Below are 26469 nucleotides of genomic sequence, written 5' to 3'. Positions count from 1 at the left end.
GATGCGTTCCAGTGTGTTGGAGGCTTGCTTCCTATCAGCCTGTTACCCGCTGAAGTGGAAGCTGAATGTGAAGCAGGACAAACAAAATAACATCTTCTTTTTGCTCTGACCTTGCAGACTGTATTTTTTTTTCAGCTTCTCTTCACTGTTGCCTAACTGCAGTTATAACTTTATTTCGCCAGCCAAAACAGGTAGGAAAACAAGATTTCTGTATTTGCCTTGAGCCTTATGACTTGCAGGACAGAAAAAGCATTCAGCAGTAGGTAGAGACAGTAGGTAGTGCTGACATCTACAAAGAATATAGCAGTCATTGTTTTCCCAGGTTTCCACCTCATTGCTTGACCCCGAGATCTGTAAGAGTGCACAGTGTGAAGTCACTCTGGTCAGCAAAAGACCCTTCTTACTGAAGATGCTGAAAAACTTGCTGTACAGCATGCTTGTCTCTGGTCTCTGAAGTGTAACTCAGTGAGTGTGAGGAGTGAATGAGGAACTCCTGAGCTGTCTTCCTTGGGGCTGCATTAATAGCAAGTTTTAAAGCTATTTTAAAAAGGTATTTTTTCTACTCCAGGATGCTTGCACGAGATGCACCGAGTGCTCAATGCCACAGTCAAAGGCAGCTGTCCATGGATCAGGTGCTCATGGTAGTGTCCCCCCTGCTTGCAACATGGTGCAGGCATTGTTTCCCTCCCCTAGGTTGGGTGACAGGGCAGGTACACAACTGGTTCCCTTTGCTGGAGGGCTGGGACTGTGGTCCTCAGGGAGGCTCAGCCACCTTATACAGCAGTGAAAGCTTCCCCAGTGGGGAAAGGTGTCCCCAGCAGGCAAAACCAGAAATAGCTGCCAGGTGCTCCTCGTGGCAGGAGTGCACTCAGTGGTTTTCATTTAACTTTTTCATGAGTGACTGTCACTCCAACCCCAAGCTCACCTTCTGTTTGCAGCAGGTAGCTTGCAGGCTCTGGCATCCTCCTTGCCTGAGAATGCTCCAGCTACAAGCTGTCAGGTTTCTTCCAGGCCTCTGATGGTGTTGATAGCATCTGCTTAGGTAATGGTTTCCATTTGGTAACAAATCTATAAATTCCAGCGTTTCTCTTTATTTCTGTATGGCGGCGAAGTTGTGTAGGACTGCGTGGAGAAAGGAAAAGCCATTAGACTGCCTATAAAGTAATACTGGAGTCTAATGTATGGTCAGTTCTTGGCTGTTGTTCCAGCAGATGTGCTCCCTGTTCCCACGGGAGTCTGGAAACGGGCTGGTGTTGCGCTGTGTGCGTCAGTCACGGCACTGCTGCTTGCTCTGTGCCATGGGGGTGTGTGCTGAGCTCCTGGATGGCAGGTGTCACTCCAGACAGAGCATCTGTGGAGAGCATCATGGCATCACCATGTCCCCAGAGCAGGGCTGGCCGCAGGCAGGAGGGCAGAGCTCGGGGGCTGCACAGTGTAATCCCTTGGGATCATCACTGCTGCTCAGCAAAGGGCGCCCACTTGGGTGCAGTGAAACATGGGCGTGTTCTACCTCAGAGAGAGGAGGCATAATTAGGAAATGTAGGTCATCAAAAGCAATTAGCCCAGTGCAGTGTAGCTGGGAAGAGTTCTTACTGTATTTACTTCCTCCTCAGGGTAGTGCTTATTAAAGAATGCTCCAAGTGAAACCATCGCTTCTAAGATGCACTTAAGAGTCAGCAGAGGGACGCTTCCCTCCCAAAATAACTTTACAAAATGAAATAGGCAGATACTGAAGCTGTGTCCACAGTGCCCCAGGAGTGGGATTGGTGAGTGAGTGAAAGAGAGAAGGCTCAGTTGGCAAAAGCACACCTTTTTAAAGGAGCATGATTGTGTTAGGAGTCTCACATCTAAAGTGTCTTTCTACTACAAGAGCTTTAATTAATTTTCTTCAAGTTTTTTTTTTTCCTACATCTGTCTGCAATACAAGCTTCCTTTTGTTTAAATCCACTTGTATTTTATGCATGAACGCTGGAAGATGTTTCTACAGCAGCAAAGTGCAGAGTGAGTTGCAAACATGGCATGGAAATGTAGTTTGTAAAAATGTAACACTGTTTCCACCCCCGATTTCTCTTTACTACGTAGGTGAGCGCAATATTTAGCTCTTTTGAAAGAATGTGGTCTCAGGATCTGTAAAAGTGTGCAGCAGCTTGTTTGGCCGGGAAAGGAGCAAAACAATGAACCACATTGCACCTGCTAGTGCTCTGAAAGGGCTTTCCTTACAGGCATGCAGGCATTTGCATTCTGCATTTATTGTGCTAAATGTAAAGGGACATCTTGAGTGGGGGGAATTCATCCTCTTCTGCCTGCCTAGAGCTCAGGTCCTGTATTCAGGTTTGGCCCTCCTAATTCCCACCTGCAACTAAATGTTCTACTGACAAATCTGTGTGGAATTGCAAGCATCATTAATGCAGGTAATCAAAGTGTCCTCTGAGAGCTGCAATGACACTGACTTGAACTTGGAATGAGCGCCTAAGCAATCTCTTTTTGCAAAAGCAAAAAGGTGTAGTGTTCTAATCTAGGTTTTGTGTTGAAACTTGATCACTACATATCCATTGCTAATTATTAAAAGGATGTGTGCTGCATCTTAAAAAAACGTTTCAAATTCTCTACCCATATGCCTATATTGCAGAAATTGTTTGGGCAAATAATATAAATGTCAGTACATTGAAACTCATGTAGACTTAGAGGTATTTAAATGCATGGAGGCCTTGAAGGAAATCCTTTGGCTTGTACTTCATTAGTATTTGTTGCACAGCTCACGGCTGTGTAGATCAGAGTTTGTACGTGTGCCCCTTTTTGGTGTCAAGAGCAGGTGGCTGTGTCCCTTTTCCAAGGATTTCGGTGTTTGTCATAAATAAGAAATCCACAGTTTTGCAGGACTGCTGCTGGTGTATCACTTACATCCAAAGTGATTTTCAGGGCAGACACGTGCCTTTCACAGCCTTTTTAGTGAAAAGGTTTTGGAGAGGCTTTGGGGAGGCTCCCGTGCTCCCTCCTCAGGGCTGAGGCCATGGTTCAGCATCTCGAAGGTTGTTGTCCTCTCTTGGGCAGGAGACTGAATGTTGTCACGTAGGAGGTTTAATCACCATGAACTCCCTGTTCTCTAACTCTCTGGTCTTGTAATTTTTTGAGCAACAGCGTTGCAGTTCCCCTGAGACCTTAGTGGGGGAAGAAGGGGAGGCAGGGTTTGAGCCGGCTGGCTAAAAGCAGGAGCTCAGTTTTGTTAGTGCTGTGTTAACACAATTAACATGTACATTGCAGTGAAGGTAGTCTATGTACAGTCGTTGATGTTTTTAAATTAATTACTGTCTCTAGTTTAATGGCTTAAAAATGCAAAAGGTGAGGATAAGGCATGAAGTGCAGACCTGTTTTGAGAGGCACAGGAGGGTGGGGGATGTCCTGGCAAAACAGCCCAAGAGGTGCCATTATCCCTCTCTGCATTTGCAGGGTACTTAGGAAGCTTCTGGGGGACAGAGGCTTTTCCCAGCCCTGTGCTGTAGGCTGGGCTGAACTCATGGTGAGCCTGCAAGGAAATGCAGGGCAATGCATTGATTAAAGTTTATATCTCTTAAAAGAGACTGCACCAACTGCTGCGCCTTGCATGTGCTCTTCATGTTTTACTGCTTGCTGTTTTATCCTTGTTCCCTTCTTATGACTGTAAGATGGGAAGTTGGTGCCAAAGCAGGACTTGGAAAACTGGCTCTTTCTTTTCCATTGTCACTGTGAGTTCAAGGAACAATAGCCATATTACTTACAGCATAGTTTTCTTTAAGAATTTATTAAAATTGTCAGTATAGTATTAGACTGGTAAAGGTTATTTTCAGGTTGAAATGTCTCACCTAGCCCTCTGGTGGCAAATTTGATCATTAGATGATTATCTGTTTGCTTTTTTAATATTGAGATGTATTATTGACTGTTTGAAACCATTGGTGTGTCTCCAAGGATTTAACTCCATTTCATGGCTACCAGCAAACTTCCATAGGCCTGCTGGCATTACACTTCTTTTGCCTGCCAGTGGAAACCTTACTAGAATTAGCTGGGAGAAGGAAAATGATCAGAATTTAAATTTTTTGCCACTATTGTTGTTATATATGTCTAGACACCTCAGGGCACTCTTGCAGCATGTGTTAGCATAGCTAAAATAAGATAGACAGGTCAACCTCTCTGAAAGCATGAATGAAACCTATTATTAGAGGAGAAAAATGTTGGGTTAGTATAACCTCTGCCTGTGGGGCCCTTGTTATCAAATAACATAGGAGCAGCCGGATGCTCCTCGTGAAAGGCCACTTACTGAGTGAATTCAATGGGAAGAAAAATATTCTTTGTTGCCTCTGAGGATGGCCATTGCTCCTTGAGCTGAATTGGTTCCAGAGGGAGCCAGGACTGGCAGGTGCCCTCTGGAGCAATTGCTTCTCCTCCCTGCCCATCCTTGGTGCGTGGCAGTGGAGATGTGGTGGCAACCACTGGGTCGTGTCTGGAGCTTCCCACCAGAGAGACTAAATAGGATCAGATGTTCGTGATGATGATTCTTGGCCATTTGTGCAGCTGAAATCTACAGGTTGGTTCCCATATACCTCAGAGAGATGATGGGAGATGTCAGAGCTGGGTGGTGATTGAGCTGGGTGGGAGCTGCTTTTCAGCAGAGTTGGGTTGGTCAATATAAAGTTAAAGCTTTCAAACATCCTCTGAGAATGACATTGATATGCTTTTCAGTGTTAAAAATTACAAAACTTGGAGCCTTCTTGGTACGAGGACGTGTGCACACAGCAGATCAGCAGACAATGGCAGACCTGCCAGCAGCTTGACAACTAACTGTGAGGAATCTAACAAAATCCATTTTAATGCAAAACAAATACTCTTGAAGGTTTTTTGAGAAGTTTTTTATATTTGGTTGATAAAACTAAGATTTAGTGAAGGAAGGATGAAATGAGTTGCTGAACTGCAAACTCAAATGAAAATTCGTACCAGACCAAGCTTGGCTGAGCTCTAGTGAAGCTGGGAGGTGCTGATACCATTTACCACTGTGTTCAAATTGTGAGCACCTTGTTCAAGAAGCTGCAAAGCCCCACATTTCCCTGTTGAGGGTATTTAATTATTTTTCATTTTTCCTTTGAAAAGACTTCCCTACCTTAAAATAAGCAGAGTATCCTTGCCAAAGATCTTTCAGCCTCTTTAGAATAGGGCATTTAGATTACTGGGGACAAAGTGAGTGTCTTGAATGCTCTGTGTCAAGGCAGGAACAAATGGCGCAGAAACAGTAGTACAGTACAGAGTGAAACCTGACAACTTGGTGTTAAAGGAAAGGAATGCTGCTGTATGGTTTGATTGTGATCAACTTATCTTCAAGTGGGTTTATTAGCAATTTAATGGAATATTGGTTATTCAAGAGCCATAATAGCCCTGGTTGAAATGTCCCTTCTGCACGGTTTTCCCATACCCTGTGGAATGAGCAGAATGTGACAGTTGAGCTTTCAACAGGCTTCATGAATTTTAAATACTTTTCAGCTGTAAAATGGGGCACATGGCGTTTGGTCAACGATGGACAAGGAGCTGGCAGCCACTGAGGGTATTATGGGATATTGAGTGTCTGGGAGATAATGAATGCTTGGCTTATCCAGGTGCATTCTTGGCCTGCTGTGCATGTCCAGACAGAATGGAATATATTTCTCTGTCCAACATTTAACAATTGATCATTTTGTAATTGTAAGTAGAAAGTATTTAGAACATTATTTTCTCAGCATGCCTGTGTACGACTTAAATTTCATGTCATCATCTTTATCCGGCAAAATCTTCTCTGTTTTTCTCTAGCAATGCATTCATGCCCCTTAAACTTTTCCACTAACCTGATTTTATGCTTAGTGGATCTCTGAGAGTCTATTCTTCTAGTGACTTTAAATCTCCATCTTTTTAACATCCTTTTTTGTTTCCCAGTGAGTTTTTAAAACCTGACTGAAATTATTTCCACTTGCTGTGGGTTGAAATTTCAGCCCAGCTTTTTGTAGTGAGCTGGTTGCTGGCTCCTGCTTTATGGGAAATAGTGTTCTTGCATTTTAAAGGCTAAATGGTGAAAGAGAGGAAGGAGAAACCCAGGCATGTTTTACTCCTGGTGGGCTGTGTAAAGTTTTTCTTATGTGCCTCAGTTCTGCTTAGATATTAAAACACAACATGTTCAAAGGACAGCCAGATTAATTATGTTTTTAACTGTATGTACCTGGAAGAGTTGATCAAGCAGAGGTTGCTGCTTGAATTCCTGAGATCAGGCAGATTGAAGCTCCCCTCTTATTTGATCAAGAAGCTTTTCTAGGACAAGAAACCTTAGACACTCCCCCTTATTCTGGTTTTCCTACGTGTGCCAGTCCCCCTCTGTGCTGCCCTGGTCCAGCTTTTTCCATGTGTCCCTTTCCCTGGTAATCCCTGGTATGGTACTGGGCTCACCCCAGTCTCAGGTCACTCTCTTGGGACAGTGGCCACTCTACACCAGGTACATCAGCACATCCCTTGAGACTGTTTAAGGAGTAGGGTAGGAAGTGGGTTTGGATCCATAATTAGCAGTGCCTGGGCAGTAGCAAATGGAATCATTATCTCTGTGGCCCTTTCTGAACTCCATGGTTCATAAACCCCCAAAATTGTGCCAGAAACTGCACCTGCTTCTGGTGCTAGCTTTGATTAAGCATGAAACTGTCTTAGAGCTGCAATCTAGAGGCATTAGTGTGGGATCTGTGTATCAGGAGAAACTAAGAAGTTGTCTTTTCCTTGCGAGTACGGTTCAGGAGTCCCTTGGTATTCTTTCTTGTTCCTCCTGTGGCCTCATTTGATGAAAAATGGTTGAAGCTTGAGGACAAGCTGTGCTGGTTGGTATTTTGGCACAGCCCCTGAGCCAGGAGAGGCTGATTGATGCTACTGTGTAACCGCCCCTCCACCTGGGTAAGGGCCTGGCCTTGGACCTCCATGTTGGCAGAGTGGCAGGCTATCATCAGCTGAAATGCCAAAAAAACCTTTTTCTGGGTATGTGATGTTCAGCCCAGTTTAGTGAGGTCATGCTGAGATTACTCAGAGCTGAGCAGACCAGATGTGATTTGTGTGGGTGTCTTGGGAGCAGCATATCCACCCATGTCATCTGGGAGCCTGCTGCTGAGCAGTGGTGATCCACTTTGGGACCAGGCCACTGCTGGTCTTTTCCTTTTCTCCCTTTCTCAAAAGAGGCAGTGGGATGTGGGATGGACACAAAGGCCCTATGTGGATGAAGAGGAAGGCTGATTGCCAAAGCAAACCTGTCAGCTGGTGGAAGTGGGAATGGCAAGTACACAATGTCCTTACCAGGGTGTGCTGGTGGCTGTTTGTAGGACAGAGCTAACCTTTTTTGTCTTGCTCTTAACACACTGTTACTGCATGACCTTCATTGAATAGCAGTTCTGGAGCATCTTGTTCTTATGCTCTTTCCTGATGAGCTTTCAAGAGCCAGGGCCCTTTCTGGTATCAACACTGGGAAAATGAGTTGGAGACTCTGCCACAATCCACATCCCACACATTTCTGAGATCAATATGCACAGGGATGTGCATCTGACTACTTAAAGCAAGAAAACAACCAGGAGTGGGGTTTTATTCTCAAAAACCCTCAAAACCATTGCAGCACTGCTTTATTTTCTTTGAAGCCTGTGCAAGTCCAGTTAGGCAGTGCTTATCATCAGAAGGAGACAGACTTCCCTCATGACCAATGGACCAGATTCAGGCAAGCAAGAACGTGGATTATGACCAACATGGGTATCTGGTTTTGCAAAACTGAAGTCTGCCCTTTCCTGGTCCCAGATTTGTTCGTCTCTGTTTATAGCCTTTGCTCAGAACCTCGTTGAAAAATGTGTGATATATTGACAGTGGCACTTTGTGAACTCAGAGCTATGGCTCCAGAAGTAATCACCTTTGAGATTATTATAGTCCAACTTTTGCATATGTTAGGTCTGACATTTGCTTCGCACAGCTATGAATGCCTGTTTATAACACAATGAAGTAAAGTCTGAAATGCAGTATTTGTGATTTAACAAGCTGGAGAAATGGGTGGTGGATGTAAACTTTCAGGAGACAGTGCAGTAGTGTGTCTTGGACTGAGAGCCCTTTTTGTTAGAGCTGTGGTTGGTCTCTGGAGAGCTGAGCTGTGAGCACAGGGAGCTGAGCTCTGCTAGCTTAGAAACCTCATTTCACCTCTGGATCATGGGATAGTCTTCTGCCCTCCGAATCTCTCTGCATCCTTTTCTTTAAGACACGGCAGGAGGCACCTTCCCCCTTTCATCAAGAGCTTGGACACAAAGGCAGATCAGTCATTGCAGTCATTAGGAGATGCCTGATTTGATACCATCTACAGCTTCTGCCAAGCCCCAGCTGTGCCCCTGCCCATGGGGCATTTTGGGAGCCTGAGTGGCGCCTCACCCATGGCCCCACCACCCAGGGGAAAAGCTGCCCTGCTCTTGGCAGGTGTGGGATGGTGGCTTGCAAAATCATTTCCCTGTTTCCACTGTCTTTTGAAAAGATAATTTCCTTCTTCTGTCAATAACATAAATCCCATAATATGGTTAGTGCACAGGAGATCAGTAAATAATTTAGGAAGCAGCCTATGTTTAGAGTGCATCAAGTACTAATATAGAGAAGGAAAAAATCCCCACACATCAGTTACAGTAATTGGTGGAAGGCACCAGTCCGAAGGGTAATGAGCTCCATTTTTAAAGCACGAGGAAATTAGATTTTTATAAATGTCAAACGCAGTTATTGTCCTCCTTCCTTGAAACAGAGCTGAGCTGGCTGGAGCCCATTGTCTCTCAATCAGCTTTGCTGTGGATTAGACACATCCCGTCTCACACCAGGAATGTGCTTATTAGAAAATTATTACTGCACAAAGCATACAAGCTTTAACACTCAGCCCATGTACTAATGGATACACGTACAATGAAACCCAATATCACGTTACAAACCTTAAGCTGACCTGAGATAATAAGATACAGAAATCTGAAAGGATGCAGATGAGTGCTCTCTTTGTGTGCAACATTTCTGACTACCTGGGATTTTAGTTTTCAAATAAAGGAGATAAAGTGAGGGAAGGTGACTTTTCCTCTTGGCTGCTTCTAAAAGAGCAAGCAGTGTAAGTCTTCTTCATAGTGACAATGCTTGTAATCAGGTAATGTCCAAATATTTTGTGCATTTTACTGGTGTCTCCTGGGTAACTGTGGTTCCACAGAGGACTTTTCTATTCACTGGTTTTTAGTTCTTTCCTGGAAAAAAAGCATGAGGTGGTTATTTGTTTATACATCAAAGCTAGCTCTGTGAATTAGTCTTTCATTCATAATGAATGAAAATGTCACCAATATGTTTTAAGAGACCACACTTCCAAAAATGGCTGTCAGTTATTTGGAGAGGGTAAAGAGTGAGCAGAATAGAGGACTTTGTAAAATCAACCCCTTTTCCTACATCCCTTTTTTAAACATCTTACTTGAGGATAACAATCACTTGTCCATCCTTAGTTTGAGATTGTATCTCGTTCCCTTTCTCTAGGAGCTCTGTTAGAAAGTAGCACAATCCTTCATGATGTGGGAAGGTTTAAGGATGGAGCCAAGCTTTAGAGTCCCTTTTGCAGTGATGAGATAAAGATTCAAGCTACTTGTGTGGACTTTACCCCATGCTAACCCAACTCTGAATGCTGCATATGCTGTTTCCAAGGTGGTACTGTGTCAAGGACATTCCAAGGACATGCTGTGTTGGAGACCCAGCTCAGGACTGCTGCAGGATGGCGTTAGAGATGCTGTGGTGGGGATCATGTGTGTCTGTGCTGTCCCCTCTACAGGAAACTCTGCAGATGGGCTATTCACTCCTGGCTTTGTTTTCTAGAATCCTTTATTTACAAGTGTGTTTCTTTATGGGGTTTTCTTTTCAGTTGTCTTTTTAATAATGTCAGGTTTTCTGTTCAGTCTTCTTCATCTTAGCCTGAGCTTTTTTCATCTCTGCTTCAACTGATTGAAGTTTCTCTTGTTGCATGTAGGAAAAAAAAAAGAGTAACTTGAGACTTCTATTTTACACAGCAAGGGATATTGAAAGATTTTCCTAACATGCATGCGTCAGCAGACATGTGAACAGCACTTCCCAATTCAAACACTTAAGAATTTCTGCTGGTTGCTTGAAGTCCTTACAAAACAGTGTTGCAGCTTGAATCCATGAACACCCATCATGGAAAAGTGATCCAGCTATTTATATGGCAGTCATTTTATTTGTTTAAATTTGGTTTTATAAGCTAGAATGAACCCAGCTGTTGGAGGAAAACAATGTGATGATGTTACAAATATCTTTAAAGGCTTGGACACCGTGAAGCAAATTAAACTAGTTTTCTGTGACTTTGGACAACTTTTAGTTCTCTTAACTTTCCTTAATGTCTGTGCTACAACTGCATCAATCCCTGTAAATTAAATAAAGAAACAATTCAAGACATCTCTGATGTAGCTTGGTAGTTAAATGGTAATCAGCAACTGGTGATTAAAACATCCATATGACTCAAATCACAAATCCAAAGTCAGCATTTACATTCTGCTAGCCTCATTAGCTAGGCACTTTAGTTAATTGGTGCTCTAGTGCAAGGGTTATTAGTTGGCCTTCTGGGCCAGGGATGTGAAGTGCTGCTGCCTCCCTGCCTGCCCCTCCCTGGGGAGCTCTGTGCTGCCCTTGGTCCCTGCGGTGGTCTCTCTCCTCAGCAGCCAGCATGGTTTGCAATGCTCAGGTAAAAGCAGGTTTCCCACCTGCTGAAGGGAGCTCACACCCACATTGGTGACTGGTGTCTCTCATCACAGCAACTGCTGCCCATCCCTGGTCGCAACTCTCATCACAATTGTTGCACATTCCTGGTCCCATTAGGTCTTCAGGAAGCCTTGAGGCTTGAGCCTTCACTACAGGAGGCACCTTCACACAGTGCCTGCAGGCTGCCCAGGTTTTGCACCTCTTTGCTCTCTCAGATGTTGTTCTGTGCTCCTGAGGAGCTTTTGTGTCTCCCCATGGAAAGTGGGTATGGTGTTCCTGTTCCGCAGTATCATCCACAGCTCTGCTGATGCTTCTGCTTCTGGAGATGTGGTCAGGGGGCAGGGCAGGAGTGCTGTGGGGAGTGGGTGCATGGCAGGGCAGCCACTGGCTTGATTTCCTCTGCCAGCCCAGACAGCTTCTGCTGGGAGCACCTGCTCGGCAGCACATCTCCTGAAAGGGCTTTCTCTTCTTGGTGTTTTGGCTTTGGAAGTTGCTGGAGGTTGTAGATTAATTGGAGATAGGTGACCATGCAACAGGCTGGGTAAACCTGTTTTTCCTTGTCATTTGGCCTTCTGCCTTAAATACTCCCATCTGATGATTTTATTTATTTATTCTAACTGCCTGTGACTGGTGTCCCACTTGGGGGTTTGCCTGTCTACCTCGTGTCAGCACAAAAGAGTGAATCTGTGTGTTCTTGGAATGGAACCCTGCTTTTATCATGCTGCATCTCCATTACTCCATATTAAACTATTGTTTTCTTCTTTGGGTTCTATTGACTCTTATTCACGTAGCACCTGCACAGTAAAACCCACTGGGCTTCACAGACAAAAGAAATCATTCTGCTATCAGCATAGGGATGTTATGAAATGTTGCCATGTTTGTACAACAGCAGTTTCCCAATATTACCTCAGCTGTACCCCATTTATTTGTAAAACACCACGTGGGTCCAATCCACATTATAAACCTAATTTTAAAGAATGCTGGAGGTAAAACAACAAGACTAAGAAAGATTAAGCCTTTCTACTAAGCCTGGAGACTTGAGTGCCAGCTTTCTGCCTGAAGTCATTTTAACATCAGGTGAAAGACAGAGGAGCAAAAAAGAAGTGTTAACTGTAAAAGGCATGCTGTAGGCTCATTCCAGGCTGCATGCCAAGGCCTTAGATGGTTTTTTGTGTGGAGAGGATGAATCCCTTGCAATCAGAAACCCCCTGGATACAGTTCTGAGTTGCAGTATAACCCATCAGAGTTCTGCAGGTGGCACAAAGATCTGCCTCTGTCCTTCACAAGTTTTAACTGAGGCACCTACTTTAACAGTGTGCTTGTCCAGGGTTTTTCTCTCAAGTGACTGGAGAGTGAGAAGATGCTAGAGAAGAAGAGAAGCCTCCAGAGAGCAGATCAGGCTTGGATACAGTGCTGCCCCCAGTGTATCCTAGCCAGACCAACATCACCTGTCCTGGCAGCCCATGGGGACCTGCCCTTGAGCCCGGGCTCAGGGTTAATGGGATCACTCACAAATGCCACATTGCCGAGTCACGGAAAATGAGCAGGAAAAGGCAGCTTAGGTGGATCATGTCTGTCTCTTTCTTTATTCCCTAAAGCCAGCACTGCTCTTAGGAAAGTGTGCCAGCTAAACTGTGTGCTGCTCTTGTGCCACAGTGAGAATGAAGGACCTGTCGCCATCATATGTCCTTCCACTGCTGTGGCAGGTGTAGTTTGGCAGAGCCCAGGAGTAGGGCTGCTAGGATTGCCTCTGTTGTTGTATAGTGCAGTAAGACTAGTATGGTGTCACTTGTTTTAGCTTCATGTGGTTTTTTTTCTAGAAATGCCTAATTTAGCACTTTAAATAGATGAGTGACCTGTGGGACATGCAGGAATATAAAAGGAGTTCAGTGTGTTTGCCATGTTTATTAATGCCTTCTGGGCACCTCTAGTTAACCATGGTGAGGAAGTTTCACTGAACATGAAGATGCCCCTGTGTGGGATCAAGTTCACATTTCTGTGGATGAGCTCTTATTTTTATTGGCATTGTGCAAGTTTATGCTTTTGGTGAGTGGTTGGTTGTGTGTAGATTCTTCTTTTGGCTTACAAGGCACCACAGTGATGTTGTTTGAGCATAGTCCCTGTTCTGGGTGGCAAGTGATTTGAGCCTCTATAGAAACAGATTCTGATTTAGGCATCCTCAGCAGCCCTTAGTGGGAAAGAAGGAACCTACTGAAGCTGCATTCCCTGCTCCTAATACAAGCTTCTTTCAGCAGGAAACAGGCTCTGACTTCCAGCCATGTGTGTGGCTCTCCACAGCAAGCATTAAGCCCCACAATGTAAAGGCATGAAATGTCTTGTAATTCTGAAGCAGGGTAGCTCAAACATGCAAGGAGAACTAGTGCCTAGTAAAATTGCAAAGCCATAAGAAATTTGAACATTTACTGACTAGGGGATTTTTTTTTCCCTGAGGGCTGAAGAGGGGCTTGGGGTAGAGCTGCCACCTCCATGGCTGGCAGAGCCACCTCTTGTGTCTGAGCAGAGAGGAAGGAATGAACCTCACTCCTCTGCTGGTGCTTCTTCTGGCCCAAATCCGAGGGACAGGGTTTGCAAGAGGATATTACTGTGCAGAGGGATTGGGCTTAACATGTGCTTTGGACCCCTTGTCTGTCCCTCCTGAATGCTGCATGGCTCCTCTGCAAAGAGCCTGATCTCTGCCCCTTGCCAACCCATCCCCCCAGACCACAGAGGCCTCTGACCACAGGTGGGGAACTGTGATGGGCAGGGCCGCAAAGGGCCCTGCCATCCATCTTGCTAAAGGTGCATTAAAAGGCTTTATTTCTTATTAATTCTATGTATTCCTGGCAGGTTTTAAAAAAATTTTTCAACAGTATAATCTGTCTGTAATAACTCTCTTTTAAACAGGTTGAAGCCATGAAGAGAGTACTGGAAAGTCTCAACCTTAATATAGTTGAGATGGTGGATGAAAATGCAACCTTGGATGGTGGAGACGTCTTATTTACAGGTATCATAATTACAGGGAGTGAATTTGCTGTTTACATGTTCTGACTGCCCTAAAGACCGCATGTTGTCTGATACCAGCATAATAAATGTCATTCCTGTGGTTTGCTGAATCTGTTCTTTGCTAAATGTCACGAAGGTTGCTGAAAGATGAGTTCTCAGTGCAGCCCTCAATGTCCTGCCTGATACCTGAATAAATGGAGTAGCAGTACACACACTACAAAGAACAGCACTGTGCATACAGATTTTATTTTAGCTTGTAAAGTGCCAATAAGAAAAATGCTTTCAGTAGTCAGCTGTCTGGGGTTGTTTCATATTTCTTATAACAAGCAGCTAACATTCACCAGACTAATTTACAGGACTTGTAAAGGCTTGATGCAGACAATTGTCACTAGTTCAATGAATTAAATGCAAAAAAATGCATTTTTAGTTTATCGGGGATGTGGTGGAGTTGCCTGTCAGATGTCATGAGCCTTACATGCATGGCTGACTTCAAAGATGAAGATACTGCCTGTGTTTTTTGTGTCATTAAACCCATTAGGCATTTTCTCACATTGGCTGCACACAGGGCTGCTCCCTGCCTGTGCTGAATAAGCCTGTTTGTTTTGATCAGCATCACAGGAGGCTGGCTGCCTGCCTTAGTGCACCACAGGGAAAGAAGGGTCTCTACAGAGGCAGACCAGGAAGGGAGGCCTTCCTAAGGCAGTGCAGATCCAGCACTGATTTTCTCTGGTGCTGGAGGATGCTGATGACTGCAGATCTGCCTTGAGCCCAGAGGAAATCTCAAAGGGAGATGGAAATGGTTCATCAGTGGTGTACTAATCCAGTCCAGCTGTTGTCTTTCCTGACCCAATGACCACTGGAGAGATTTAGAAGAGGAAGCTATTTATGCTTCTGGTTAAATATCTCTTCTGGCAAAGGATTAATTGCTTTAGATTATCAACTCACAATTGCAGGTTGCATTCTTTTGTGCTGAATTTTCAATTTAAATACTCAGCTTGAGAAAAGAAACATGTAACATGAAAATCCTTGAAAGACTGCTTCAGAATGCCTCTAAAGTTAGTCTGCTTTTTCATTCCAGGCAGAGAATTTTTCGTAGGTCTCTCCAGGCGGACAAATCAACGTGGTGCAGAAATTCTGGCTGACACATTTAAGGTTTGTAGATTCCTTCATGCCACAGGAAATAGAAGTTCTTATTCACTGAACTAATTGAACAATTGTAGTGGCTAAGATGTTGGTCATACTCATGTACTTTATTTAAGACCTAATTTAAAAAACCCCAAAGGTACAAGGTGCTGAAAGGTTTGAGCATCCTGTAAAGTGATAGATGCTGAAGTTGGATCTGAAATGTGAGATTGCTGCATAACAATCAGTTGGATAGTGGGAGGCTGTTATTTTTTGGGAGCACATCAACACTCCTGTTCTTCATGTTCTCATGTATCAGCCCTGTGCTCTTATTGCTGTTTCCTGGAGAGGTTTTATGTACCTACTGTTTAATTAAGCATTTTAATGTATTTCTTTATGGTTGCAACAATAGTAGTATTTGAAACATGTTCTGGATTTTATGTCAGTCTCCAGACAAGACCAGCTGGTCCAGAGGAGAGTGTCATACTGAAACAGTTGACACTGTGCCCTGGGGTTGATAATTTGCAGAGAGTAAAATTAATTATGGAATGTCTCCATATAATTACAGAACTAGGACACTTAAAAAATATTTATAGCACCCTTCTTTACTCCCATACAGGATTATGCTGTCTCCACAGTCCCTGTTCATGATTCTTTGCATCTGAAGAGCTTTTGCAGCATGGCTGGACCAAACTTGATTGCTATTGGATCAAGTGAAGCTGCACAGAAAGCCCTCAAGGTAAAGCACCTAAGAAAATATTCTAAACAGCATATCTCTTTCTGTTCTTTTTATGATATCTGCTTAAGGATGCTGGAATTTTAAAATACATATAGATTAGTGAAAGAGGAAACAACCACTTTGTGTTAGGGTCTCCTGTGTGTGCAAATCAAAAGAATGTCTATATCAGGCAAGAGAGTGGCGATATTGATTTAACTTCGTTTATCTTAAGGAAATAAACAGAATATGCAGGTTATTATTTACAGCTTTTTAGACTAAAAATATGATAATTTGGTGTTAAAAGGGAGGAAGGAGATATAGTCAGACCACTGGAGATATTTACTTCAGTTGTTGCCATGAGGAAACTTGTATTTTAGAATTCGCAGAGAGGAAATAAAAGTTTTGCCATGAAGAAGGAGGAAGAGGCCCTACCCTTGTATAGAATGTTTATAAACATGAGCAAAATTCAACTACAGTAGTGGTTGCTCAGTGCTGCAACTTGAATTTGAGCCAGGGCTAATCTGAGAACTCATCAGTTTGATTAAACCCTTCTGCACAGCTTGGCTACTCATGTTAGCTTCAATTTAGTTATTATAACCAAAACCATTTTTTGTCTAACTTGATCAAATATTGCTGGTAACTAACCATCAAGTAAACACCAGCGTTAGTCAAGGTAAAGTAATAAGCAGATACATTTTTAAAAGAACATGATAATTAACAAGATAATCTAGCAGTCTCTAATTGTTAGTGGGAACATTTTTAAAAATATATCAACTGTCAGCTCTCAGTATGTTTCTCTGCACTGGACATTTAGCAGCACATTTGCATGTGTCTGAGGATAATGTTTGCTCACACCCTGCCAGCTGAGGTTAGGAGTCTGGGCTGGAGCAGGGTTTTGTCCCGTGGCATGTGCTCTTCTCATGCTCCTAGAGCACTGACAGGTTATATCAGGCAGCCATGTCACAGCTACATATGGAGTTACCAGAACATGTTCCAGTGAGTAGGATCTGGATCTAGTTTGTCCAGGAGTCTAAATCTCTTATGAGAAACTACTGGCAAACAGATGGGTAAATTGTCTTGGAAATGATGGCATTTGCAGTGCTGCTGATCACCAGCTTCCCCTAACATTTGAATTCTTGCTTTCTGACAATGTATTTGTATTTGTTTACTTTCCACTAAAGCAAAAAAAAAATTCAGTTGGCAATCAGCTTCTTGCAGTCTTGTGGAAATGCAAGTGCAAGAGGATCTTGGAGGAACTGACACTTGGAATTAAAAGCTGCTCCTTGGATTTCAGCAGATGAGCTGAGCTGTTGCAGTGCTGTCAGCTGTTCTCCTGTTACCCGGCAGAGTCTGTGGCAGTACAGTCCCCTGAGCTCCTGCTGAGTCTGTTGCCTGGCACAGCCCAGCATGCCACTCCTTTTTATTGTAATAGCTTGTTATTTTAAACTCCTCCTTCATGTTGCCATTTTTTGTGACTGGAAATGCAATCATACAAGCAAGATGATTGAGCTGTCTTTAACCATCTCTGCTAATTGGATTGTTCTTGCATGTCATGTTGGGCAACTGCTTCTAGTGAGCTGCTACATCATTCTACGCTAACATTTTACATTTAAAACAGGATTTATCTGCTTACATTCTTGTTTGAAATAGAGATTTTTCTTGATTGTTCTTACTGCTGCAAGTTATGTATCCTTGCAATACTTTAAAAATAGAAAAAGAAATTGCATCTGGTGCTCACATATGGCCAAGTGCAATTGATCGTGAGTTCAGTGCAGTGTGTGTAATGTAAAGCTCTGCAAGTGAGCTGGGAAATGAATCCCCAGAGTTTAGGATAATAGACCACATGCTAGAAGCAGATAATAAATCAGAAATGACATTTTAACCATTAAATCCTCTTCAGGTTTTGGCGAGTGTAGTGTATTTATTTGGATTGCAGCTGAAAAGTGCCACTTGAGGAAACTTGGTGAAAGAAAGAGACAGATTAAGTGCAGAAAGTACTAAGGCCTCTGGTGACTATCACATCTGAAATTTTAACTTCCCTCTGCTGTTTTCAGCATGCATTTAATTCCTTCTTGTAGTTAAACCTGTTTATAATTCCATACATGTAATTCCACATTTGAACATCAGCCATGGCTGTTGAGACGATGAAGCCTGGGATTATTTTTCAGGTCCCTTGGTGAAGCCAGGATTTCCTGTAAACATGTCACCTCTGGGCTCTGATCAGGCACTGCCAGAGTTGCTGACCTTTACTGTGAACATGAATGAGGACAGATTTGGGCTGTGACAGTGCCAGTCCCAGTGTAGGGAGTTGATGTGGCAGTGCTGCAGGTGAGCACCCTGCACCACTTTTTCCCCAGCAAGGGACACAGCCCTGGGGTCTTGCTGGGACAGCAAAAGAGCAGGGACTGGCCCAGGACATAATCCAGTTCAGGTTCCAGCAGCAAAGGCAAAAGCTAGGCAAGGTGACAATGGGAGCTGTGACACAGCATCTGTGGCACACTCCTTTCTGTATTCTCTTGCTCCATACCAAATCCAGAACAGCCACATTTGTGGCTGTTTGCATTGGTTGATACAGAGCACAATTTCCCTCCACTCTGTGATGAGTGAAGACTTGGACAGCAGCAGATGATTGTGGACACAGTCCTTGGTCAGACCATCTCTGTCACCCTTTGGATAACTCAGTAGTAATCCCAAAGCATCTGAGGGTCACACTTGTTGTTCCTGGCTTTGACAAGCTCAACTATTCCCTTGCAAGCAGTGTGGATTGTATCTGTAGCAAGTTCCTACTAAAAAAGTTGTTCTCTCACTGTTGAGAAATTAGTCTTTGGGTAGGCTCTGATAGCAGGCATTGACCAAAGGAGCAGCCCTGGGGTGTCCCCACAGGACTGGCAGAGAAAGCCTTGGTGTGAATGCACTGCTCTGGGCAATGCAGGCTGCACGGGGATCGCTGATGGATCTTGGCTGGGAGGGCACTCATCCCACCATAAGGCCTGAGCTCAGCCCTGCAGTCAGCTGAGTCTGGCATATTTCCTCTGAGATCTGGAATGAGGGAGTGGCATGGGAAACATCTGGGATTTCAGTTGGTCATTTGAGAGGAGTGTATGCTAATTACAGGGGCAGTGTGGCCGTGGCAGATGTCAGGACTGAGCAGCATTGCCAGTCAGGGTGCAAGGCAGAGGAAATGATGCAGCTGATCGTGTAACCCCTCGTGTCCCCTCACAGACTTGTCCCAGCAGGACCCAGAGCAGTGGTCACATCTGCACTTTGGTGCTGCTCCTTGGTATCTTGAAGTCCAGCCTCGTTATTCAATGGGATTTCCTTATGGTCAGGGCTCTGTTGGAATATCTGCTGTAATGCAATGCCATGACTTTAGCTATATACCTTTCTTTTTTCCTCCTGCTTTCAAAAAAAGGATTGGACGTGATTGTCCTGCCTTGCTCTTGACTCTCAGTATCTTCTGTTGGGAGTGGAGCTGCTCATTCTTCCCCTAAATTATTCCCTGGAGGACGCTATTGCTAATGCAGCTGTTTCGATAGTGATCAAGGGAGGCTTATCAAAACCACATCTTAAGGATGATATAGAAAGGAGTCTCTTTTGGGTAACTGTGCCCTTGGTCTGTATCCAAGCTGTGATCAGAGCAGAGCTTTTAAAGACTTGAGCACAAGGAGTTGTTCTCGCATTGGCAGTTGCCCCCATTCCTTTGATTAAATGCCTTTTGTTCTTACTCCATCTTGTGTAACTGAAGTCTCTGCAGTGTGCCAGCTTTTGAAGAGCTGAGCACTGTTTCCCTGCATGACAGAAAGGTTGTAGTGCCTGGATGAAGCAGAGGGGTTCCCAGCTCTGCCACAGAAATGCCTCCAGACACCTAAGGGAGAACTTCATCTCTCTGGTGTTCCATGCAGCAGGAAAAGGCTCAGCTAAATCTGCTTTTCCTATTGTCTGTATAGCAACTGTCTTTTCTAGTAATGCACAAGTTTGCATGAAAACATTATCTCTTCTTCCTTAAGAATTCATCATTTGTGCCTCTGCTTATTCCCCACATGAAGTCATAACCCTCTATTTATGCTATCACAATGGGTTGCTGTGGAAATCATTACTAATATTAATAACTCAAAGAAGATGACATCAGGTAGGGAATTAGCAGAAAGTGCAGATGAATGCTGACTTTTTTGTAATGCAGGAACAAGGAAAGGTTAGTGAAATACAAAGTAGTGTTGAGAACTTTCGTCTTTAAACTAAACATTAAAAAATGAGACTTTGCTTCTCTCAGCCTTGTAGATAGGAAAATTAATCAATTTATAATCAATCAATACATGAATCAACTTATAAAATTCTATGTACTTTCCTTTATCTCCTTCTGATTCTTCATTACTTTATGAATTAGGGGTTCATACCATCTCAGAGGATGTAGGTCTTCACTGAGTGCAAGATGACTTCCTACCTTAAAAGATCAACTCATTGTGTTTTACTTTGAATTAATTTTAGATGATGTAATAGCCACTGCACTTATCTGAGTGTTAATGCTGTTCAGTTTGCATATGTGCAGAAGAATCTCTGGAAGATAAAGACTCAAAAGTATATATTTATATATTAGAGATTATTGTATGAATCAGTTTTGTTTATTTGTTTTAAAGGGTGAGGAAAATGTCCCTTTCAGTACATGTTTTTCCTCACCAGTAAGGCTGTCAGGCACGGGAGCTGGGTCAGAGGCTGACTGAGAAGATGTCATGTGCTTGGCGTAAACGGGGACTCATGTTTCTGTTCCTTTGCTTCTTTTTTTTCCCTTTGACTGTTCTCTCCCTGGGTTCCTGTTCCAAACGACAGGATGTTCATGCTCCTGCCTTCTCCACTGAAAACAACAGCCCACGTAGTCTGCTTCCTTTCCTCCATCTCAGGCCATGGTTTCCCTTTGCAGTGGTCCTTGGCAGAGCTGGCAGGCAGGTGACAGTGTGGCCATGAGGGGTGGTGGCTCGGAGGGGCAGAGCAGTGCAGGTGTGCACACGAATGACACTCGGTGCCTGTTGCATCTGTGATGATGCAAAAGGCGTCCTGCGCCAGGAAAGGCCGAGGAGCAGGGTGGGAGAGGTGGCTTAAAAGAACTCTTCCTTCTGGAAAACATGACTGAGAGGGTGCAGCAGGGCGGCAAACCCAAAGCCCAGCTGCTGAGACCGTGGGTGTTAGGCGGAAATGAAAGCAACATTCTGGCCGTGGATGGACTAAGAAAGCTGGCGTGCTGACCGTGGCAGAGCGGGGCGCTGCTGGCTCCCAGAGATCCTCAGTGTGGTTTGGGTCTGTAGGTCTGGGCTGTCCTGTCCTGGATCTCTGTCAGACTTCTCAGTGCCTGACAAGAAGGCTTAGATCATTCTCCTTTGATTTATGCTGCTCACAGTGGCTGTGATAGCCCTTCCTACTGAGTCTGTTATGCTGCTGTCTCTTCTGCCTGTCTGCATGTCAGAGGGGACACTCCTGATAGATCTTGACATTCCAGCAAGGTTGCTGGCTTTTCCAGCTCCGCTCTTCTGTCCCCTCTGGCCAGCCTAGCCAAGGGTTTCATGGTCACTGCTTTGTTTCAAGGAAACTCTGAGAAGCTGCTCAGTCCCTGTGTGAGGCACACAGCATTGTGGCACAGCTCATCAGCTCCACTCTGTCCTGCACTTTCTTGTGTTGTACCCAAAGGCTGCTGCTTTCTCTCTCCAGTGCCAATCGTTTCTCTAAATATGAAGAAATTAGGAAGAAACTCAAAAGACAGTCAGGGCAATAAATCAGTGAATGAATTTTGGTTTCAGTGTAAAATGATGTGCAGCCAGGACAGAGGGAATGACAATGCTGAATGTTACTCTGATGTTATTCTGAACATCACATGTGAAATAATGTGCTCTGACTGATCATTGCTGCAGAAATGACATCCTGAGCTTGTTGAAGTTTCTAGCTCAGCTAAAAACCAAACAGAGAATATCATTTTCCCACTGATAAAGCTGTGGTGCATGTGCATGTGGTCTGTTGTGTGCACTTTACATGCATAGGCCCTCCATTTCAAAAAACATGAAGTATAACTGGAAAGATTCAGAAAAGTTCCATAAGGACTGACAGATGCCTGGACAGGTTGCCTAAGGAGACAAACTAAGCAAGCTATGACTATGACCTGGAAAAAAACCAACTAAGATAGGATCACAGATGCCTAAAAAGTCAGGAAGTATGTGGAAAAGGTGACCAGGGATCAATTGTTCACTGTGTCTTCTAGTGCAAGAATCAGGGGAGCTCTAAAAGTATGTAAAGGTAAGCTCTAAAGGGGCAAATTAAAAAAAAAAAAAAGAAAGGAAAATAAATGTTTCCTTGCACAGTACCTGTCTGAACTCTGTAGCTACCTTGCTACATGTTCAAAAGCAAACTGGGCAGACTCCTGGGCCTGGGACAGTGCTGAGCTGGTATCACTCTGTATGACAGCTGATGAGTTGAGTCCTGGAAACCATGCACCAAATCTTGGTCACCTCCACTCCCTGTCTTGGGATGCAAAAGTGGGTACCATCACCTCTCACCCGAGACACCCTGCCATGCAGCACTAAAACAGAAGCTCTTCTGGGTGTTGTGAGAATTTTAAAAAAGCATATTTGGCAATTAGCAGTATTTTCCAGGTAGCAAGCACTAATTTACCTTTCTCAGCTGTCCCTCCAGATGGCAGTGGACTGGTCAGGTGCTTGTCCTCATCTTTTGCCTTTGCTGCATAATGGCATTGCCTGACATTGTTCCCAGATGAGTGGTCTTTCCTCCAAGGAGGAAAGAAACATGTTGACCTTCCAAACTCCCATCCAGCCTGGGCCCATGTGCCTGCCTATTGCTGTTATTCTTCTCAGCAGTTTTAGTTGCCCTGCTCCATAAAAATACTTCATTTTTGTCATTGTGGGTGAAACCTTGACATAGTGTAATCTTTTCTCACACTTTTCATTCTCTTGGATCCCAGGCCAAAGGTTGCTTAAGCATCAGTGTCAAACGGGCTAAAGTTTAATGTGCTTGGAAAGAAGGAAAAGAGGTGGGATAGAAAAAAGATCTTAAATAGTTTTGATGTGACTAGTTTTCTTTTAAGAGTATTTTGACTTGAAGGATTTAAGAAAGGATAGCTGAAAGCTGGTGAGGGAGTGATCCCATGCTGGAGGGTTACATACACTCCACTTGAGCTTAGGTTTATTTTTCTTTTAAGTGTTGGCAGTCAGGAAAACAGTGGCTAATCAATACAGACATCAAACCCTGGAAATCTGGGCTGCTCTGTCAGCATCACACAGGCAATTTTAGTGTGGTGCTCAATGCCCTGTTAGCAAGAGGAACATTCAGTGTATGTTTGGTTTTGCTTGTGGGGAGCTGGAGATAAAAATGTGCATTGCAGGTGGGTTTGGTCGCTCTCCGTCCTGCAGCAATCTGGATGTGAGTAGGTCCCAGAGTGAGTAGGCAGCAGAGCTCAGACTGGGGCCTTCCTCATGGAGGGGGGAACATTTGTAGCTAGGCTTGGCCTCTTTTAAAAGTGCATGCAGTCATCTTAGTTCTGTCAGAGATAATGGACCCGAAACGCGTACACTTTTTTCCTTCGTGTATAATGCTGCCTCATAGTTAGGATTATTTAGCTTATCCATTACCTCAGTTGTCTGAGGACACACTGTAAAAAAACTATAGAGAAGGCATTTTAGGCTATGTGGATGACTTCAACATAAGGAAAGCATGACTAAGGGCTGAGAGAATGTGCAGTAAAAATTACCCTCTTTAGGCTGAAGAAAATTCCCAGAAAAACTAGGCACACGGGAAGTGCCTGGCTCTTAACATAGCTGGTTGTACGTTTGTGGACAGAAAGCCAGCCCTCTATAAATGCATCATATTTTGGGATGTATCTGATAGAAAATACAATCAAAGGACCTTGCTTTTATCTCCTTTTCTCTGCCCTGGAGTCAATCTGGCCAGGCACATGTACTTAATGACTTCACATAATAGAAATACAGAAAACCACATGGGTCTGCAAAGTGCCCTGATTGTGTCGTATTGGTGCATTTCTGCTGCATCCAAAGCCTCCCTGTGGGGCAGGTTTGGGGTGTTATTGCCTGGGCACTCTCTCAAGTAAGTGGTTTTTGAAATTTTACTGCAACAGTCAGGCGTAGTTACAACAGCGATGAAAGCTTGCAAATATGATTTCCTTTTTATCTTAAGAGCTGAGGAAGAGAGTAATCTTGTGTTGTCAAACCTCCAGTTAGTAATAAAAGCTTTCTTGTGGTGTTGTTCCAGCTAGCTGAGATCCCAGTCCCACTATCACAGCTGTGTCTTCAAACTCCTGTGCTGCTTGGTCTCACTTTCTCACTCAGGTTTTCTGATATGTTTCTGAACTAATTCAGCCACCGTTTGTGTGCTTTTTAATATTGGAAACAATCCTTTTAACATGCCATTGGCATCATCTCCTGGGCTCCCCAAAGCTGGTCCTTGAGGCACTAGAGCCCTGCCACTTGTCCTTTTTTTCTGCTTGCTGGTGTACTTCCCACTTCAGCATTTTGCAGAAGCAAATGAATGGGAGACTTGTCTTTACCCTTTTGCTTAAGAATTCTTTCATCATTTCATATGGAAGCATTTCACAGTTTTTCTGTGAAATAATTTCATATGGAAGCATTTCGTAGTTTTTCTGATGTTCCTACAGAAAACCTACAATATCAGAATTCCGTTTCCAACAAAGAGTGGAGAAAGAACGACTGCTTGGGAGCTTAGTGAAATCCAGACACAGTGGCATTTCTTCTACTGATACATGTATTTTAGTGCAGATTTAATAAATGTTTCCTTAGGGAAGATCTAAAAACATTGTATAGGAAGGAAAAGGGAAGCTGCAGATAGAGGACATGTCTGCTGACTCTGATTACCAAGTAGAAGAGCCACACTAGGTGCAGGACATCTGCAACATCAAGGAAAGCAGAATAAAACTCATCTTGGCAACATAACAGAAATAAAATTATAAAAAAGAAAATCAACAGTGCTAAGCATATGAAAACACAAAATTACATCTGGTGAAGTAAAGGTGCAAGGATTTTTGCCCAGAGAAACACATTAACCTTTTATGGAGATAGATGTGTCCTTGGGAACCTGGGAGAGTTTCATAACATGAGAAGGAACAAGAAATGACAATCTGATAACACTTCCTCAAGAATGCATGGCATTCTTTGTAGAGAGTTTTGTTTTCTCCACGGGATGTGGATGACTCAGGCTAGAACATGAAAAATGCAGACCTATAAAGGAATTACTTACCATAGGTGTGGGCAAGCATGAGTTCTTTGTTGCTTCCCAGTATGTTGTGTAGACCCTGTTATGAATCAGCTACATGTAGTATTTCTTGAATGAATGAGAAGTAGTACAGATTAGTGACCTTGGAAGCAACTTAATGACAAACTTAACTGTGCCTAAAATTGAAGTCTGCTTTCTGCTGTGTGATGTAAATCTCTGGGTTCTCCTTGAGAAGGGAATTTAGTTGAAAGATGTTTTTAACAAAAGACCAGGTTTTTCTAAAGATAATATTAGTGTGAATATTTTAAGCTGAAAAAAAAGCCTTTTCTTTCTCTTTGCATCTTTGCATGTATGTGGGAACAGAGGTGGGCTGGAGGAGAAATGGAAACAATTGCAATTTGCTTAGGCTTTCAGTAGGACCAAAGTTTTGGACTTTGAGCCTTGTTCAGGTCTGTGTTATTCTTGGTCTCTGTGAGGCTGAAGCTGGTGTAAAGCTGGAATGCTACAATTGGGAATCAGGCATCTTGTCTTCAGGCTTTTCCCATCCTTACTAAAATGGATCTGATCCAAAACATGAGATTGCATGCTTGTCGTGTCCTGAGAGTCTCTGTCTCTGAAATTCCAGCCAGCCAAGGTCTACATTTGTGTATGAGCCTTATATTTATACCCCAAACCTCTGCAGGCTAGCAGCTCTCCTGTTGCAAGGCGGGCATTGTGCTGTCCCCCTGGGAACGAGGATTAGCACAGACGTGCCTGCTCGCTCCCCAGCACAGGTGCTTAGTGAAAGAGTAACTGCCTGCAAGGCAGAACAGAGGTCCTTGAAAAGAATTAAGATTGGGCTGATATCCAAGCTGGGAACCATTCCTGTCCTGTTTGGTTTAATTCATACTCATTACATAAATGCTGAACAATGGTCGCTTTTTTTTTATAGGTGCTGAGCACCTATAGTCTCAATCAGTGTCAGGAGCAGTTTTGCATACTCAGTGTGCAGTCCTCAAGGAAAAGACCCCACAGAGGATGCTTACCAAGTGCCCTGCTTAACCCTGCTGCTTGCAAGATCCATTGCACGAAGGTTTTCTACTGCTCCTTTCAGTTAGGTTTAGTAGATTCTTCCGCAAAGGCAGAGATAAAAGGAACTATCTGTACTTTCTGCATAGCAAAATGGCCCTTGACTGCCTTGGCAATCACAATTAGCTGTTTCTGAAGATTCTGTTCTCCCATTACTTTGGGACTGCTAATGTGTTTGATCTAAATAGCTGCACTTTGTCTCCTGGCAGACCATGCAACAGATGAGCGACCACCGCTACGACAAGCTGACAGTGCCTGACGATGCCGCAGCAAACTGCATCTACTTAAACATTCCCAGCAAGGGCCACGTCCTGCTGCACCGAGCCCCTGAGGAGTACCCGGAGAGTGCCAAGGTGAGAGCCACCCCAGGCTGCCAGCCAGGCCCAGCAGCTCCCTTGCTGCAGTGGGATGGGTGTGAGTGCCACAGCCAGAAGGCCACGTGCACTGTGAATGTTCCTGTTGATTAACAGTGATGGGATGGCTTGGCACCTGCTGGCAAATCCGTGTCCGTTCGTTCTGTAAATACTTGGGGGAAACAGAGGTGTAAAGTG

General features: G+C 43.9%; 1 protein-coding gene across 1 annotated transcript in view; it reads left to right on the top strand.

Moving 5' to 3' along the window:
* Positions 1 to 26469, top strand: part of DDAH1 (dimethylarginine dimethylaminohydrolase 1) — a 57695-nt gene that overhangs the window by 26636 nt on the left and 4590 nt on the right. The window contains exons 2-5 of the mRNA XM_059854156.1: positions 13672 to 13771; positions 14849 to 14922; positions 15512 to 15631; positions 26128 to 26271. Coding sequence (XP_059710139.1) covers positions 13672 to 13771; positions 14849 to 14922; positions 15512 to 15631; positions 26128 to 26271 — 438 coding nt within the window. The remainder of the gene's footprint in view (positions 1 to 13671; positions 13772 to 14848; positions 14923 to 15511; positions 15632 to 26127; positions 26272 to 26469) is intronic.

This window comes from Haemorhous mexicanus, chromosome 9 (genome assembly GCF_027477595.1).
Source record: "Haemorhous mexicanus isolate bHaeMex1 chromosome 9, bHaeMex1.pri, whole genome shotgun sequence".
Taxonomy (NCBI): Eukaryota; Metazoa; Chordata; class Aves; order Passeriformes; family Fringillidae; genus Haemorhous; species Haemorhous mexicanus.
This window is presented reverse-complemented; position numbering and strand designations above follow the sequence as displayed.